General features: G+C 41.9%; 2 protein-coding genes across 2 annotated transcripts; both read left to right on the top strand.

The window, feature by feature from the left end:
- Nucleotides 1-8,833: 8,833 nt before the first annotated feature.
- LOC100840312 lies at nucleotides 8,834-11,601 on the top strand. The gene is made up of 3 exons (XM_003569183.4): nucleotides 8,834-9,172; nucleotides 10,973-11,072; nucleotides 11,145-11,601. Exons 1-3 carry the CDS (start codon nucleotides 8,917-8,919, stop codon nucleotides 11,215-11,217), a joined length of 429 nt encoding a protein of 142 aa, XP_003569231.1. The 5' UTR covers nucleotides 8,834-8,916; the 3' UTR covers nucleotides 11,218-11,601.
- A 1,427-nt stretch (nucleotides 11,602-13,028) lies between these two features.
- On the top strand, nucleotides 13,029-15,702 carry LOC100834488 (heat stress transcription factor A-6a). The gene is made up of 2 exons (XM_010233631.2): nucleotides 13,029-13,471; nucleotides 14,784-15,702. The coding sequence occupies exons 1-2, from the start codon at nucleotides 13,076-13,078 to the stop codon at nucleotides 15,528-15,530; spliced, it is 1,143 nt and encodes a 380-aa protein (XP_010231933.1). The 5' UTR covers nucleotides 13,029-13,075; the 3' UTR covers nucleotides 15,531-15,702.
- The last annotated feature ends 4,412 nt before the right edge of the window (nucleotides 15,703-20,114 follow it).

Genomic DNA, 20,114 nt, shown 5'->3' on the forward strand with positions numbered 1-20,114 from the left:
ACACATGAAAGATATTGTTTATTTAAATGTAATACTCTAAAGATACTTACTTAACATGCCAATAAAATACTTTATAATGAATTGATCCAAAAGAAATTTTTATGGTTCTAGCAATTGGCTACTGACACATGGGTCCAGAAGCAGTATGTGGTGGCCATGGAGAGACCAACGAACAAGATGAGGGGAGAAAGAAAGGAAAAATGATCCACTGACATGTGGGTCCCACTCGTTCGTGTGTAAGACAAACTAATTAGGGGCTACCATTTAGGGGCCACTGCCGAAGTTTGTGTTAAAGTAAGCGCTGAAATTTTTTAGGGATAGACCCTAAACAACATTAATTTAAGGCCCTGTTTGAGGGGCTACTGTTTTACATGCTCTAAGGCCCAAAGTGAGCAATCAATGCACAAATGGTTAACATACAGAATATTATGGCTACGTCAGCAATGAATGTTACAAACAATCTTGCCGAATGGATGTAGTAGAATGTTCATACGCATGGAGAAATACATCAGAGATTGAGGCTTGAATCAATTTGGAAAGAGACCGCCATATGCGAGTACATGTAGTTGTATTATCTGAACAACAAATTCTTAAACCTACGTGTCAATGGATAAAAAGTTTTAATTATCTATGATTCCACCATCACTATACATTAAACCATATGAAACTCTATTTACCAAGTGAGCGATGGAAGTTCTCCATGTCCTCAATTATTCATCTCCAGAGCTTGTTTAAAAACTCAGCTGTGACATGCCCACAATAACTCCATCGCTCGGAGCCTTCTATATCCTACTTAGATATAGAAGATGATGGAACATCATCCCCTTAGTTGTTAAACTAAAAGACTAAGCTGGAACTTTCAATTGAAAAAATCAAACTCTATTTCTCGTTTTTATTATCAGTTTTTACCTCTTCACTTCTCTACTCACATATGTGTGATTTATTTTCAATTTTCATAGTGAGCGGTTGCTAGAATGAAAATAGGTTGCACACTGTACACCTGAAAATGGAAACTAGGTGGATTTTTTTTCTCAAACGTCAACCCTTGTTCGTCAGTCTAGAGTTCTGGTTTGGTTGCATCCTTCTTACATTATATTACTTGTTTCACCGTCGAATTGAGATTTGTTTTTATCTTCGACTAGTCACTCAAGTGGAGATTAGATAGTTGGCCCACATAATAACAATTATCTTATGCCTGTTTTCACACCAATTCTACTAGATTCTGCAACTCTTTTGCACTTATATTTGAATTTGTGCTTTTGTAAGCCTTATTTGACTCTATAGCCTTTGAGCATTTGCGGTTGCTCGGCACTTTGAAGCTATCTTGATCTTGCCAGGAAAAATAATATGTTTTGGGTGGGTCTGTTGTTTTTGTCCACTACTTGTTAACGAATTAATTGAGGCAAATCTCTCAAAATCAGCTTCAGTAGGCGCACTTTTTATTGGAATTTGGAAGCACAAAAATGCTGAGAATATATAGCTAACTAAGCTTGCCATTATCGGTGAGACAATCAAATGATGCAATGGAAGCCGGGCCGGGAAGATGCGGACTAGATTTCATACGATTGCCGGCAAGAGATGCCTTACTTAGCGGTGGCCGGCATCTGGCGCCGGACTTTTGACCAGTAGGCTAGCCACTGCCAGCTTGAGAAGTCCACGAATGTCTAGGGGTGAAAACAAAAAATTGTGTCATGTAGCTGAAAACGGGGGAGGGGTGCAAATAGCCTTTTTTTTCTTTTCCAACTATAATATTACATATTAACTAACAAAAAAATTGGGGGGGGGGGGGGGGGAGGGGCAGCACCCCCCTCTTGCGGGGCTGCATGTACGTATTTTATACCCAACATGTTACATCTCTTTAGCATGTTCAAACAAAAGGTGTGGGGACATGATCACTAACAAGTATGCAGTGCACAGGGAATCGAAAGGTACATTCGACTACGATCTATTATATATTTCTGGAGCCACTGTACATTCTAGCACAAGTGGATACTATTTGTCTATTTATGTTATGCACTGCACTGTGAGTCTCTTAATTTAATTAGGTATGTTTATAAACCTCATGTATTATAAAATTTTAGGTTGCTTAAGGGCACAACCAATATCTCAACTAGATAAGTTCATTGACTTTCGATTCGTCAATTAATTCTCGTTACGATATTGTGCCACTTCATGATCTGATTAACTAGCAGAGGCATCTTTCAATGGTGTTTTTGTGGCTTAGCGCCCTACCAAATGTATCCAGTTTCTAACTGTAGTCTTTAGGGAGGGTAATCGCTCAACATCTCGCCCTATGCATGAAAAGTTCGACTGTTGGTGGCATTCTTGTCTCGGGGAAATTCTGAAAGCAAAAATTGTGTAGAATATTACTCCCTCTCTTCCTAAATACTTATTGTGGTTTTAGTGCAAAGTATTTAGGAACGGAGGGAGTACCTTTGATGTAAGTTTCTAAGTCTAAGGTCTGGATAATCCATAAGAAATTAAAAACTGTTGCACTTATTCATTAGGTAATTACAATGGTACATGAGCAAGTACAGAAGGAATTAAACCAAACATGCCGCTCCAACGTTGTTGCTCTTTTTGCAAAAACCGTGAGCCATGGTGGATCTAATGTATAGGCTTTGGGCGGGGGCATTGCCCCCCCCCCCCCCACCCCATGTGTCCGGGTTAGCATCGTCGACATCGTTTGTGATGTAATGTTCAAACCGCAGGGTACGGAGACATGATCAGTAACAGGTATGTAGTGTGTAGAGAATCACAAGCTACATGCGAGTACAATCTATTATATGGTCAATATATTACTATATCAAAAGTAGATTTTTTTTATAGTATCTTGTGTGCCGCACTTGGTGTTTTTCAATGCAGTTGCGTAAACATTCTCTACTGCTCCCCTATTTTCTTTCGTATATCTCATGTATAATAAAATTTCTAGTCATATCTCAGCTAGGTAAGTGCTTCTATTTATGTTTTGTCAACTAATTCTCGTTGCAACAATTGCACCACTTCACGACCGGGTGAACCAGCAGAGGCGCATTCGATGGCTTTTTTGGCTTTGCGTCATATGTCTTTCAATTCCCAACTGCACACTCTGTGCTATTCGTCAGCATTTCTCTTTATGAATGAAAATTTCAACTGGTGGTGACGTAGAAATTTTGGAGCTAATGACTTAGAAATTTTGGAGCCAAGAATTGTGTGCACCGCTACGTTTTGTGTAAGTTTCTCTGTCCCATGTATGATTCGATACAGATAATTTACATGTATGTCTAGATAATCCATTATCGATTAAAATGCATTAGTGCAGTTTTGTTTGGAGGAAGTGAGACTCTATTCATTACAAATCTACAATGGATATCCCTGCATCCATTTAATTGGGACATTCCCCCTCCCCCTCCCCCTCCCCCGTTCATTTTCATCAACAAGTTTACGAGCCATTTTACAAATCTACAACGGATATTCCCCCATCCATTTAACTGGCAGCCAAGTATATATCCCAAACCAGCCAAGTACTGGATGTGCTGCATAATATTTGAATCACTCTTTAATGTTTCAATCACACTTATTGATCAGTTGAGCCCTCCTTTGTTTGTTGAGTTTGAGTCTAAGCGTTGCGAAAAATGGTACTCCCTCCGTCCCGAATTAAGTGACGTGGATTTGTACAGATTCTTATACAAATCCACGTCACTTAATTCGTTACTAACGTGGATTTGTATAAGAATCAGTACAAATCCACGTTAGTTAATTCGGGACGGAGTGAGTATGTGGTTACCAATCACTATTGCAACGCTGCTTGCCCAAGTGGCTCAGCTCGCTATCATTTGTATGAAGTGGTAGCCTCTCGATAAATCTTTATTGTCTGATGGAAATGGAACATAGGTGCGGAATGATGGATGAACGTGTCCCTCCTTCCGGTCAACAGCAGAAGCTGCCGATGGGTAAGTTCCCTACCAACCTTCAATTCAAACAAGATTTTCATCAATTGATCAACGCTAACATTGATGCGATCATGCTCATCCCAAGGTCTTTCTATCTATGGTCTATGACTTCTTCCCATGACTTTGTGAGTGTGTGTTTGTATTGCTCGCCGTCGCTCCCACATCAGCTCCGGTAGGCGTCGCTGCTGCCTGAGCTCTTGTTTTTTTTCAGAACACCTGAGCTCTTGTTTGTTGTTCGGTTCTGCAATTCTAATCCAAGCATTAGACCGGGTTATTGGGCTTGGCATGAAGCCTAATTTTTTTTTCTGATCCAAGCACATGGGGGGAGGGGCAATAAATCTGATCGAAAGTATGAAGAGCTCGCTGCACATGAGGGAGACGGACGGCTCGTTCCACCTCGCTTGTGCATAATCGAACCGAAAAACCGAATCGAAAACAGCAAACCGAAACAAAAATTCGGTCTTTCGGTTTTCGGCTCCGGTTAGCCAAACGGCTAACCATATCAGCTTTGGTTATTTTGTTTAAAACCGGTTTTTCTGCCTGATTTTCTCTGGCCGGCTGTAATACAATATGGGCCACTCTGAGCAAGCCTCGAGAGCAATATCAAATATGGGCCGATTTTGGCTTGGACTTGAAGCTTGGAAGAAGCAAATAGGGTCAGCTATTCTTAAAAAAAACAAATAGGGTCAGCTGTGGACGGACTGAGCCTGAGGCAGTGCAGTCCAGTGCCTCGAAAAGAAAGAACTTTGCCACTCTATAATGGTTCGACGGAAGTAAGAGTCGAGACTTGGGACAATTTTTTTTGGTTGAAACATGTGTATAAAAATTTGTGTGTCGCTCAAAAATTCGCGTCAACTTTGGTTATATGAACCGAAATTAAATGGTTATAACAAAAACAGAACCATATTGACCAAAACCGTATTAACCGAACCGAACCGAACCGAACCGAACAGGAAAACCGAAGGCACATCTGAGTTCCACCCCTCTGGATCGTTTTTTTTTTCTTTGAGGGGCCTGGATCGATTCCTCAACAAAGCTATCCGGCCCCTGTGGATTTCTCCTATAATAGCATAACATAGTGCCCATGCGTTGCACGGAACGGAGGGAACGGAGGGAATATTTCATAATAGCATAGCATAGTGCCCATGCGTTGCACGGAACTGTAAAGAAAAGAGAGAATATACAATCTGTCAACTCTATGCATTATTTGTTTTTCATCCATACCAATCACACCTTGCAAATAACTACCACATTGTAGCTGACATAATTGTTTGATGCAAGAATTCAGATACGAAATTACAACATAATTAATAATAATCAGTATTTACATACGTCCCATTTTCATCTATTCAATATCTACCCCAAAGTACATGCACCAATTCACAAAATCGCAATAACTAATCCACAAGGAGCACGCTGAGACATGGAAAAGAGTTGTGGTCCCACGTGCACCAATTCACAAAATTGCAACAACTTACTACTAATTCACAAAATTGCACCAATTCACAAAATTCACAAAATTGCAGCAACAGTCATGTAAATTATGCATTTTGTGGTTGTTTGGAAAATTATTTGATTGCTTACTGTTCCTTCTTGAAGACCTATACTACGCAGCTCTTCGAATTTTCTTATGAGCTTAACACGAAAGCTAGTTGACGTGCACATCCTTGTTTGCCTGTAGGCCGAACAACTCAGCAGATGGATAGCAATAAGCTCGAAATGTGCACATGCCATGAGATAGCTGCACCCTGCCCAAACAACTTGTGTTACTGCTGTGACCTAGATGAATCTAAATGCTTTGACACTCTACAAAATTGTAGATGTGCTCCTGGATGCCCTGCGCCCTGACGTCCCTCATGTGGACAAGAGCAGTTGTTGAACATGATTTATGGTGAGAATTAATGTAATGGCTATCTTGGTGAAAACTATAAAACGCAAATACTGCTTTCTCCTTTATTTCTTAATTACCTTCATAATTCCATTTATAATGTTTTATTTTTTGGCTTTTTGCTAGTAATCGTGCACTGCAATGCACGTGTATGATATCTCAATTAAGAAATAAGCCACAACATATCAGTGATTAGTAAGCTATTTATTTTTCATATGTTTAATCATAGCCAAGAAATCCTACATCGAGGACAATACTAAGTCTTTTTTGGGTTTGTATATATATATCTCATAAGTTCTATACTTCTATATACGTAGCTAAGGATCAACAAACTCATCCATATAAACACAGATTAGAAAAAAAAATCATAATATTTGTGAATCTGTGGGGTCACATGTGATTTTTGATTGAGTGCAAGTCACTGCATATAAGTATATGTGACAAAAATCGATTCGTTCAACATAATAACAAAAAAGTCTAACAATACAACAAAAAAAATCGAATAGTACGTATAAAAATTAAATGCAGATGATAATATATCATCATGAGTCAATTGCTAGTAGCGTTCAAAATATATCTAATTACTAGCAAAAGAAACCGTGCGAGGCTACGAAACAACGGAAAGTGTATCAAGCACGAGCCGGTGGAGGCGAAGTCTGGACATTGATTTTTTGTTTGGGTTCGGATTGATTTCCATACTGAGATGGATACGAAGAATTTTGGATTTCATGCTAAGGGGATTGATTTATTTTAGGACGGTTTGAATTATGTTGTGACAAATTTGGACCATACGATAACTTTCGGTAAATCTAAACCGTAGAATTTCTACTACTGAAATCGTAAATAAGGCAGGAGGAAAAAAAAAGGAGCAGTGGCATATTGATTGTAATTTTAACGAAGTTGACCGATCAACACTGACCAACGGCACCCACCCATCACCACCGATTCCAATTTAATATATTGTAATAGATTTTGTTTCATTGATGGGGTTTCGCAATGCTCGTACATCTTTGGGGTTGGTCTTCACATTCGCCGTCCTTATATGAAAGCAGGTCAAACGGGAAGCCCTGTACGAGAAGAAAATTTCATTTTAGTATTCATTCAATCCCCAATAGTACACCTGAACGGTAAAATGAATTTTCTAGTATATAAAAAAGAGAAATGCAAGTTTTTTTTAGTTCACAAGACATCTAGCCATGCTTATTCTGCATCTTAAGCATCACTGTTCCCCATCCAAGAACCCAGAAATCCCTACAAAATTCAGCAAGGACAAGCTCAAATCAGTTTTCACTCTAAGAACCATGCAACATGGAGGCTTTTCATGTTAAGAAGTTCGTAAGCTACTTCAACCGATCCACAATATTAGGGTTTGGCATTCACATGTGTACGAAGAACTGCAGTTTCATTCATAAAGGTGCATGGATTTGGTATTAGTATACATCACACTTAAAATATTGAATCATTTTCGTGGGTCTAGACACGGTAAACAGCGAACCTATTTTTGAAAGGAAACAGCGAACCTATTGAGGGAAACGGGATAAGCCTGGCGGCTTAGGTTAGCATCAGTTGCTGGATATTCAGAGACGGATACAGTGGCAGTTTCACTATTCCACTAGAACTACATGTACGAAAGAACCCAAATGCAATGAAATTTTTCATTCCACTAATATGCAAAAAAAGAAGAGTAGCTACAGGGTCTCCAACTTTGCTATAGAGTTTGGGAGGTGTGTCTTAGTGAGACCGTACCATAAAAAGCTCTAAAGTTAACAGTACTGACAAGTTCATCCATAAGAACACCATGTGGAAAACTCGCAATGTTGCTTGTTTTCGTAGCATTTGGCCAAATGATCTTTCCTCTGTCAAAGTACCTTTAAAGATTAAGATCTTATGTTAGAGAGTGGGAGGGGGGGGGGGGGGTGAACACTGCCTTTTCTGTGCTAAACAGGAAAGCATTGATCATTTGCTTCTCTCTTGCTCGTTAGCTAGATATCTGCGGCATTTTGTTCAATGCAGTTTTGGGTTTCAGCTTATCCCTTGTTCAGTACAGGAGTTGTATGATGCCTGGCTGCTTCGTTTCAGTAAGAAAGAAGGAGATTGGGTGCTGGCTAGACTCACAGCTGTTCTATGGACTATTTTGAAAACTAGGAACAATGCATGTTTCTGTAATGTTTGACCAAATGATCCGACAAGTATTGAAAGTTTTCAAGTTTCACTGAATAGGTGTTTATACCTGATACGTTTCCATTTTAAAAGTTTGACTTAGAATAAAATAAGAACATCTTATATTCATGAATAGAGCAAATATTTATCTCTTTCACACTCTTATCAACGGAATATATGCAAACGGAAACTTTTATAGGGCTTCCTTTCACCTTCGTCGAGCACAAGATATCCCCTAGACCCCTATCCTATGTAGGGGTAGGCATACTAACCGTGGAACTGAAGTTGATTCAACCGAAACTACGGGACCAAATAAACTTCGGTCGGCAAGTCGTTTAATTCGGTTCGAAAATGATCAAAGAACCAAAATTGTAGTTTCCTGTATTGTACGTCTGAAACTACCAATCAAACTATCAGTTTGTAACGTCTGTAATCTATTGAGTTTTTCTGTCTCTTGCCGCAAGTCTACCGCGAAAGCAATTCCAATGCGACTATTTGTAACGTGGTAGAATCATTGTTAGGTAACGATTTCGATCTGTTTTCCTACCAGTGTAGAGATTACTGTTACAATGTTACTTTGTTCGTTTAGTTGGGTATGAAACTGAAGTTTTGGTGAACCGAATTTTCGGTCATCAAATTTTACAGGTAAGTTCGGTCCTCAGTTGCCCAACCCTTCCCGAGACGGGGATGCTAAGAATATCTGACATCAAATTTCTTGTATACTCCTACTGGCATGTGTTCAGCTAAATTTTTTTTTTGAGCGAACATGTGTTGGTTCAGCTGAAAGAATGCAAATGTGGCCTAGCATTGACTCTGCTCCAGAACCGTCAGGCCCATTTGGCCCGGCAGCAACTCACCATAGGTCGAAGCCAGTTTGTAAAGGGAAAAGTGGAAGCTAGCTAGGGTTTAACGTCGACGGCGAAGGCGACCAGGGCGATGTCGTCGGCGAAAGCCCTTGCGCGTGCGGGTTCCTCCCTCCTTGGCCGTCTCCTTGCGTCACCAGCCCCGTCGTCTCTTCTGCGCCCCGGGCTCCCCCCTCCGTCCCTGCTCGCCAGGCTCCAGCCGCACGTCCCGCCAGCGGGGGCGTCGGTGGACGCCCACGACGCGGATGCGGTCGCGAGGCTGACGTCGCTCCCCGGCGAGATCTCCTTCCCCTGCGGCCTCCCCTCGCTCCGGTTCCTCATTGACGACGGTACGACCTCTTGCCCACTCTCCATACTTCCACTTCGACGCCTTCTAAAACATTCCCCGCATCTGGCATTTGGGCTTTTGATGTATCGTCATCAACGGTGAATGGGGATGTATAAAGTGGGGAGGAATGTTACAAGAAGATTCCCTGTATACAGATTGCAATTGTGGAAACTGGAAAGAACTGGGATGGTATCTTAATAGCGTGCACCATTCGTTCCTGTGGGGATTTCTTAGTAAATCTTACGGAGCATTTCATACTAGCATAGTATAGTGCCCTTGTGTTGCACGGAACTGCAAAGAAAAGAGAGTATACACTGTACAATCTGTCAACCCTGTGCACTATTTGTTTTGGGTCGATAACAATCTCATCTTACGAAACCACATTGTAGTTTCACATAATAGTTCGATGCAAGAATTTGGAGATGAAGTTACAACATAAATCAAGAATTACAGTATTTACATAATTCCCATTTTCATATATTCAATATCTACCCCAAAGTACATGCACCAATTCACAAAATCGCAACGACTAATCCACAAGGGGGCACACAGATGCATGTAGGAGTTGTGGTCCCACATGCAAGTAAGAGTGGGGCGGGAGGAGTGAGCCCGCCAGCAGCTCCAAATTTTACAAGTATGAAATCTTAGGTGCCTGCTTGTCTTGACTGATTTGGTGCATGGGAACCTTAGTATTCTGCAATCTTAGTATCTCTTAGGTGCTGCTACTTGTGGGATGAGGTAGTAATTAGTTGATTAATTTAATCTAGAATTAACAGATGTGACTGGCACATTATAATTTGAATAAATTGCTGTTGAGATGATAATTGTTGTCCTATTTGATCTGGCTCACTAGTGCAATATGTGCTCTGCATTTGATGTAAGGCTGGCAGGCTGCTTACTTCCTATATTCAAGGTTGTAAAGACCGGTCACTCAATTGTTAGTGATTATACGACCTAACCGGCTCGGCGATGTAACTTAACCAGCAATTGTGCAGTAGCAGGTAGGAGCACATATGTTCCTTCTATATGGGTGAATGTAGGGTTTAGTGGACCATTGTTAGTACACTGCCTATGTTTTGTAGGTGTGGTTCACACTGCCTATGTTTTGTAAGTGTGGTTCACATTTCACAAGCTATAAATGTGGGGTCTGACCAACTTCTTTCTTGGCAAAAAAAGAAGAAGAAGAGAGATGCTGGGGCAAATTGATTTTAGTGATGTTTCTATGTTCATTCGGTTAATTACCTCAGTCGCATGAAGTTCAATGATCACTGTATGTGGAGAATTGTGCAAGTATTTTATTTGAATCTTGTTTTAAATTTCACATGTGGTTTCCTGTGCTTGACTATCAACTAGAGTAACAGAACACAAAATCTGGTACAGTAGTCGATCCTCATATCAAATCCAGCCATATTTAATAAAGAACTTGTGGAGCTCAAGAATTCCTTGGCTCATGAACATGTGATTTAGGTAGGATTGGAATCTAAAATCTCATCTTCAAGAAACATGCATGTTTTATTATGCAGTTGTGAATAGTTTGTTTGCATGGTGGCACATGCCTTGTTACTTTGATGACCATATTGGGTGAATGCTACAGCACTGATTATTACTCCCTCCGATCCATAATAAGTGTCTTAGAGTTAGTACAACTTTGTACCAGGTTAGTACAAAATCTGAGACACTTATTATGGATCGGAGGGAGTAATTATCTTCCAGACTTGTGACTGATCTGGTGAGCTTTGATAAATGGTTATTTTTTGCAAGTTGGATAATCTTCCTTGCTTCATAATTTGCTATTTTGTAGGAAAAGATCCTGTTGCTAATGAACCTCTTGAGTTACTTCCTAAGAGAACTTACCAGCCCAGTACGATCAAGCGGAAAAGAACCCATGGGTTTCGTGCACGGTCTGTCTCTCTCCCTCCCTTCCATCCCTCGCTCTTTGCTGGTTTTCTCACTCCTTATCTTCGCTTCCACAGTAAAGCAACCACTGGTGGGCGTAAGGTGATCGCCCGGAGAATCGCCAAAGGCAGACACAAAATTTCATGGTAATGAAAATCCATGAATGCTCTGGGAGTTTTACTGCAGCTTGGAGTCATCCGTGGTATGAACATCTTGGAGCTTACAATATCTGCATCCTCACCTCCAAGGCATAGTCAGAGCAGAATCAGAGACTATATCTAAATTTCTTTACGAAACGAACGTTCATTCCACTTAATAAACATGGCCAAGGGTTTGCCCGTCCATGGTTTACTGCGCTTGGGGCTAAGTAGCACACATGGATAGTTGTTGGCCCTCTGTCTTGTATCTCCATGTTGTCTTTACTGTCTGTGGTACTCTCCCTGAGGTTATTTCTGACCATGCCTTTCAGCTTTTGAAACTTTGTTATGGGATTCTAGTACTATAGTACTGAGTGAGATACGGTTACCAGCCTGATGTTCTACCTGGTTTGGTTGTTCTTGTCGAAGTCAGGTTTAAGAAAGCACGCTTCAGTACCTGCCACTGCTAAAACCCGTGATAATTATATGTTGCCTGCACGGTGCGGTGGCCGGCGCTCGTCAGTTTGCTTTTTGTTCTGCCGCGTTGTCTCGTCAGTTGTGCCGGCTGCTACGTGTTTGTGTACGTGGATGCCTAGGCGCTAATGCCGGGTTGCCGCCGATGCCCACCGAATACGACAGCCACAACATTATATCCTTCCATGCAAAAGGGCATACGTTCGTGTACTCTTCGTTCCATGACCAGTGACATGGGAACAAGTCACGGCTGGGTTGTGCTGTTAAGGTGAAGTTGAAAGTGGCATCTTAGTTTGGTTTGATGCTATCTGCCAGACTGCTAGTACAGCTAGATGCAACTGCAAAAGCGTTAGCTTCTCCAGGTACGTGGACGTGGCAGTTGATGCTAGTGTCAAAAGCTTAGCGCCAATCCAAGCATAGCATATCATATTACTATTGCACCTCACTAACGTAATTCAAAGTCCATGATTAAGTTTGATATATTCCCCTGTCCGACTGCCTCATTTTGATTGATTTCTCATTCCTTCCGATTTGCCACTGCAAGCATTCTTGAGCTCTAAATATGAACTGGGGTCGTGGTCCTCCCGTTGTCTTCAGTGGTTTTCTCACCGTACGCTACGCTCCTCTTCATAAGAGAAAAAAACAGAAGAAATTCTTCACGCCTATACATCCCCAGTCATTATGCGTGAATTGATGCGACTGATTACAAAAGGTTGGTCTCACATCGATGTTCTTAATTTGCACACCTGTACCCTTGTAGGCAGTACACGTACCCTATCCCGGGTCTGCTTTGGCTGTTTGCAGACGTGTGTATCGACAATTCGACTTGCACCATTCAAGCGGGCTAGCGGCGGTCTCTGTGAGGATCGAGCCACACGACAACACATGAATTTCTTGGTCGGACTTGAAATGCCAAAGCAGACATCGGTTACATAGCAATATGTTCCTAACTTTGTTTATTTAAAATGCATGGCGTTTCAAACGTGCAAGGAATCTATAAAAAAAAAAGATGACAATTTATATTTTGCTATATCTAAGTCGACTGATTTTTATTAGAGATAAGTAGATTTTTTGGTCATTGGATATGGTTTGTGCTTTAAAAAATCGGGAGGAGTGATGAAAATTGGAGAGTAAAATGAGACTGATTTTTAAGCAAATCTCAGTCAACTGAAATATAGCCGCACCGTTTCTTAAAAGGAACAATTTATGTCATTATTTTCCATTAGAATAATTACGTGTTATTTTCGAGTAAAGGAGCGGCACCCCCGACGTAACACGTGGCGAGTGCTGTCACAACATCATTTCCACTTGTCCGTCCTGAGTTATTAATTAAGCGGTTTATAATTAAGTGTTCAATCCCCCGCACCGCGCACACACCGCACCGCACGGACGAGCAGATGGCTTCCTCCTCCCGTTGCGCACTCTTCGTCGGCTCCAAGAGGACGCGCACAAGCGGCGGGGCAGGAGGAGCCGGCGGAGAGGAAGCAATGGCCTGGGGGTCGGCGGTGGTGAAGCGAGAGGTGAAGCCGGAGGAGCAGGAGGAGGAGGAGGCAAGGGAGGCGCGGGCGGCGTGGCCGCGCCCGATCGAGGGGCTCGGCGAGCCAGGGCCGGCGCCGTTCGTGGGCAAGACGTACGAGATGGTGGCGGACGCGGCCACCGATGCGGTGGTGTCATGGGCGGGCCGCGGGAGCAGCTTCGTGGTGTGGGACCCGCTCGCGCTCGCGGCCGCCGTCCTCCCCCGCTTCTTCAAGCACGCCAACTTCGCCTCCTTCGTCAGGCAGCTCAACACCTACGTACGTATCGCCCATCTCACCCGCCCGCCGTATCTATTCTGCTCCCCGTCCTCTTCGTTTGAGGGAGGCACGCCTGTTCGTGCAAATTGCAGATGACGCCTGTTCGAATTTAGATTGTATTCAGCGTTTCCGGGATACGGTTCTACTTAGTTCCTGCTCTTTTGCGTGCTGTTCGTGAGGTTTATCTATCTGCTCTGCGAAATCCTTGCTGCTGATGCATCCTCTGTCCCCCATTGCTGATCCGTTACTGCTTGTTGATCGATGGTATTTGGATTAGAAAAGGGAAATAGTTGGATTCCAGTTTTAGCTGATGAGTTCCTTTAATGTCTGAACGACCTGAATGCTGCCTCTGGAATAGATAGTTTCAGCAAAGGTGCTGCTCTTGGTTTAGAAGAGTCCCGACGTTTATACAGTTTGATTTCCTCCCGAATTTGGCTTTTGTTTGTCAGAAATTTCAATCTTATCATGAAAAAATGAACTAGTTGGTGAAGTTTTCTGCTGAAATCCATGGTCGTGTACTTATATGATGCATATGCCATGACAATTAGACATTAGTTGCATTCATCCATTCTGTGGTACAAGTTCTCCGTTCGCATCGTAGTCGCTTGCGATAAATGATATTCACTTTAGGTTTCACCTGCTCCACTATGTTGGATATTAATATACATTTACTTTCTTCACGTTGCAATCTAAGTTGCCGTTTTGAGGGGCACTACAGGTGTCCAAGTAGCTCATATGTGGAACTCAAATTCTGTTCCACCACTTCAGAAACTGAATACCTTGTGACCTGTCCAACCTTTAACAATTAGAAAGTGAAACGTGATGGTGACGTGATCTAGTTCAACCTTTTTCCTTTCTTGTCATTCTGATGATGTGGAGCTCCATGACTTTTGTACGTACCTGGCCTTCATCTTCTTATTCCATCAGTTACATGGAACCTGCTTTGTCTTTTTAACGACAAACAATGACATCTCGCAGTGTGTTTTTGGCTATATATCTGGTTATTTTTGTGGGCCAAACTGCAGCACCATTTTTAATGGCATCATGCTTATACCTTTTCCACTGCAGATAGATATTGCAAATCATGTAACCAGATAATTGGTCTAGCAGATAATATGTTCAAGGAAATATAAAAAACTTTTACATTCTTGTCTCTTGCCCAAGCCCTTTTGCTTATTTTCAGGTTCTTACTAATAAAAGATAGGAGTAAATTTATTTGATCACTTGTGATTCAGAGGTTATCAAAATAATTTCGTGAGCAGTTGTTGACCATCTCAGTTTGTTATTGACTTCTACCTCCTTTCCTGTACAGGGATTCCGAAAGGTCAATCAGGAGAGGTGGGAGTTTGCGAATGAAGACTTCTTAGCTGGTCAGAAGCATTTGCTGAAAAACATCAGGAGGCGGCGTGCTTCCAGGCATCATATGAAGTCACAACTAAGAAATGGATCAAGTGTTTGTTATCGGCAGCCTGAATCTCTCAGTGAAGTGGAGAATTTGAAGAGAGACCATACAGCTCTCAGAGCAGAAGCCGTCAAGCTTAAGCAGCAGTACAGCATCTGTAAATCTCAGCTCCTTGCCATGGAGCAGAGGGTCCTAAGCAATGAAAGGAAGCAACAGCAGATCATCACTTTCTTCGTCAAGTCACTCAGTAACCCAGTCTTTTTGCAACAGATTTGGCTCAACTATGGTAATAAGAAAGAACTAGGAAGCACAGTCAAAAGACAGCGGCTGATGGAAAATGAGGAACAGCACGTTGTGGATGCGCTATTGAAGAAGGGCACAGACGCTGCATTTGAGAAGGAGGTTAGCATTTCTGCAGGGAGCAGTGACTGCGGCACAGTTGAGAACGATGAACCCATGCGCAAGTGGAATGATCAGAACATAGGCGACATGTGCGATGATGTATGGGAAGAGTTGGATGCGATACCTGGAATTGAAATGAAGCAAGAAGGCAAGGCCGATATCGGCTTCGACGTGGAGGAGTTCACTGGAAGGCCTTGTAGTTGGGTTGATGACTGCCCATATCTGGTGGAGCCACTGCAGTTTGTCGAACACTAGGTGTGAGAACAAGAGAATCTGCCACTAGATATGGATATAGTATCAGTTAGCACGTTTTTTTATCATATTACACCGTGTCCCTCTTTTTCTGTCAATAGCGTTAGCTCTTGTAATAGACAAGTACAGCAACAGTTCTCCCTGGAAATAAAAAGCATACAGTTTGAATGTTTGATAGTGTTCTGTAATTCAAATATTGTTGTAGCAGCAAGTTAAGCATCGTGGCTGACCTACTTCAAACCACTCTCAATATGGCCATGCACCAAGGCATTATTGAAAGACCCATTCAGTTCACTGCATGCCCTGATTTTTCAATTATTCAATATGCTAATGACACACTCATTGTTATGAAGGCTGATGAGATTCAGCTCCAAGCATTGCGAGACATCTTGAATCAATTCCATGCATCCACAGGACTAAAAGTCAATGTCCAGAAATCAAACTTGATCCCCCTCAAGATGTCCCCTGAACGAGGCCAGCATTTTGCTGAACTCCTCAGCTGCAAAGTTGGTACACTCCCATTTATATATCTGGGGCTACCATTGGGAAACACCAAGCCGAAGATTGAAGAGTTCATTCTCATGATCAAACGAATTGAGAGCAGGCTCACCTGCTTCTCTAGTATGCTTTCATACGGAGGTAAACTCCAATTGGTCAATCATGTCCTGTCATCACTCCCAACCTTCGAAATGAGCACTTTTGTCCTCCCTAAAGGGGTGATAACTCAGATTGACAAATAACATAAGACATTGTTTATGGAGAGGTCATGATCGTACCAAGAAGAACCCACCCCTTGCTGCATGGGAATTAGTTTGCAGACCCAAAAATGAAGGAGGACTGGGTGTCATTAATTTCGAAATTCAGAACAAGGCCCTCATCATAAAAAATGTACACAAATTCTATAATAAAGCCAATCTTCCTTGGGTCAACATGATCTGGAAACAACACCCCCCCCCCCCCCCCCCCAATGCAGATGCATTCAGGTGGAAAGATACCCTGAAGATTCATGATCAACACAAGGAAATTGCTCAATGTTCTGCCCACAATGGTAGGACTGTAATTCTCTAGCAGGACCAATGGCAAGACAAAGCTACAGAATACCTGGCCACAACTTCAGTCATATGCTATGGACCAAAATATCTCCCTCTGGAAGATGAAAAACAATCCAGATGTAACAACCAACTTTCATCTACCGCTGTCAGTAGAAGCATTTAAGTAGTTTCAGGAGCTCACCCAATTACTGGATGATCTTACACAAACTGATGATAATGATATATGGACATATCCATGGAAGACCCCAGGTTACTCTACTGCTAATGCATACAAGCTCCTCATAACACACATTGACATCCATCAATCATTCAAATGGCTCTGGACCCCATGCAACCAACTCAAACACAAGGTTTTCATGTGGCTTCTCATGGTGGACAGACTCAACACCAGGGCAATGCTCCTAAAAAGGAATTTCCACCTACAATCCCACACTTGTGTCCTTTGCGATCAACAATTTTTGGAAACCAGGGATCACCTCTTCTTCAACTGTTAATTCGCTATTAGAGGTATATCTGCCCAAGCTATGATCCTCAGAATGACATTCACAATAAACTCAATGCTCTAAAACGAGAACTTGGTGTGCCTTTCCACATGGAGCTCATCACATTGGCGGCCTGGAGCATCTGGAAGACACGTAATGACTGCATCTTCAATGGGGTCACCCCACACTTTCTAGATGTAAAAGAACATTCAAGGATGAACTCAACCTTGTATTCCATAGAGCTAAGAGAAAAAGCTACCATGGCCTAAGGGCTTGGATAGATAGATTTAGATAAGATTTTATTATCATGTAAATATTTACTTTTTTGATTAATATATGCAATAGGCCGCTTAAAGTCAAAAAAAAAAGTTAAGCATCTTGATGTTGTTTTTGCAAAAGTAAAGTCCATTCTGGCATCTACCCCATCATTTTTTTTCCTAAGAAGAATGTAAACCTCCGTTGAGGTCTGAGGTCGTTGTTGCAGGCTTGTAGCCCGTCTTCTCTGCCCAAACAAGGTCGCCGCCAAGACGCCAAGCGCCCAAGCCCACAGTCCACCCCTCTTCCTCCACCTGGATGCCGCCATCTCTTAAGAGGTTGCAGCAGATTCTAGTTCTTATTAAGAACGAGGCGGAGCTGTGGTGCCTAATTGATGGCAAGGGCATTGGTGTCTTGCTCTCAGGACGTGATGAAGTTCCTTGAGCTTGTTCTTTAGCTCTCTTTTTTGAGTTTGTGAGTCTCTGACCCTTGTATTTTCCCCCGTAGTCGACCTCGGTTATCCTCCTTTGATATATAAAGAGCAAGAGTATGATGTGCTTTTTGGTCAAAAAAAGTTCTTATTAATGTATTGAGGTATGAGGTCGTCACGGAAGATGACTCCAATACTGGCTTGGCCATCTTCGAGCAAAAAGGTTGGCGTTATTTGGTTTCTTAACAAACTTTGACAAAATATTACTTTATTAATATGTGAATTTTAAGATATGAAATTTATATCAGTAGTTTTGTTTTCAAAGGTTCTTGTTGATAATTGTGATTTTCTATCATATAAATTGCATATTAATAAAGTTATTATTGGTCAAAGTCTTGTCTTAGCGAAACCAAATATGACAACTGAAAGATCGGTATGGTCGACTAGAGGGGGGGGGGGTGAATAGGAGACTAACAAATTTTAGCTTTTCTTTTTCTTTTCTTGAAAGATACAAACACTTAATCCTAGGTTTACTAGATTCTTTAAAGTGAATGCAACCCTAGAATGAAATGCAATAGCCGAAGCAACAATAGATAGCAAGAATGTAAAGGGGAAATGATACCACACGTGGAGACGAAGATTTCACCGGAGTTCCACCTATTGGGATCGGTGTACGTCTCCGTTTGGAGGAGTGATCTACCACAAAGGTAGAGACGCCACGAAGGCTCATTCTATTCTCCAACTCACCACACCACAAAGGTGGAATGAGCTCTCACAACACCAAAAAGGTGAGGTGAGTTCCACTAATGGCTTCCTTGAGGGCGAACGCCGAACCCTTATAAACTTGACCGGGGCAAACTCCACAACTCAATTGGAAGCTCCAATCCAAGCCCCGAGCTCCTCACACACCAAGGGAGAGCTAGAGGTGACCGCTTCCGTCTAGGGTTCCCAACAACCCAAGAGAAACAAAATCCACAAAGAAAACAAGGGGAATCAACTTTTTGACTTGGTGAAACCCTAGAATAAGATCTTCTCCTCCAATCCTCAAAGAATCAAGAGTTATAAGTGGCTAGGGAGGGAGATCTTGGAGATTTAAGCTTGAGGTGTTCTTGAGGTGAGTAGTGGTGTTCTTGGCTACTTGCTAGGTCAAATGGCTCGTTGGGGACGAAGGGGTATATAAGTGGGTTCCCAAAAATCAAGCCGTTAGGCACAGGTCGGGGTAGACCGGAACTTCCGTTGAATAGCCGGAACTTCCGGCTGACTGGAAGTTCCGAATATTCACCGGAAGTTCCGCATATTCCCCCGGTACTAACAGAGAGCACCCCGAGGTTCGGGCGGAAGTTCTTGAGGTGGAAATCTGAGATGCCAGAACACACTCTGAAAAAGTTTTCTTCTCACACCTTTTTGGGTAGGCTTTTTAGTGGGTGCAATTTGGTGTAGATGTGTACGTGAAATTGATTCACCCGTTACCTTCCCTTGTGGATCCCCTCTTCATAGTACGGATGTCCTACGACTCAAATCAACCGAAAAAGCCGCTAAACGCCACTACGCTTCTTTCCTTTTTGAGGGTCCACAATTCATCTTGTGTCGAGTTCTTTATAAACCCTGAAATGCTTAGCACAAGATTAGATAACAAACACGTTGTCATCACCACCAAAACCAGTTAGGAGAGAAATGCCCTTTCAATCTCCCCCTTTTTGGTGAATGATGACAACACAAAGATTTGCATAAAGAATAATCAATTAAGACTAGATGCATGGAATATAAAATATAGACGGGCTCCTCATAGTTGTATGCACTAATTTGATTTGCTTGACATGCAAAGTGCACATACATTAGGATCAACACTCCCCCTAGAATTTATAAACCAATAACTCATTTGCAAAGGATTAAAGGTATTTCACTAAAAGCTCTACAAGGATATGTATGATTCATTCATAAAGAAGATATAGATCATACCTCCACAAGGCATAACAATTTTGAATGAAACCTACAATGACTTATCCAACAAGATATCGAGAAATGCTTCCAAGAAGCATAAAGGGTTAGATAAGTCAAACCAATTGAAAATATACCTTTTGCAATGAGATCTTGTCATGGAACACATATCTAAGGGCACAAAAACATGACATCCCCACACAAGATTAGTAAGACTTGAGATAAGCATTAAAGTCATATCTACAACAAATAATCCATCACACAAAGCTTAAAGCTAGCTATTACATCACACAAAGTTATCAAGTCTTACACAAACCACGAACTTAAAAAAAGTTCAACAAACTAGATAAGTAGCACAAGCACATAAAAACTCCATGAATAAGAACGAGCTTGTGACTAAACCATGCAAATCCCCAAGGCCCCAAACTCT

Source organism: Brachypodium distachyon, chromosome 2 (genome assembly GCF_000005505.3).
Source record: "Brachypodium distachyon strain Bd21 chromosome 2, Brachypodium_distachyon_v3.0, whole genome shotgun sequence".
NCBI classification, from domain to species: domain Eukaryota; kingdom Viridiplantae; phylum Streptophyta; class Magnoliopsida; order Poales; family Poaceae; genus Brachypodium; species Brachypodium distachyon.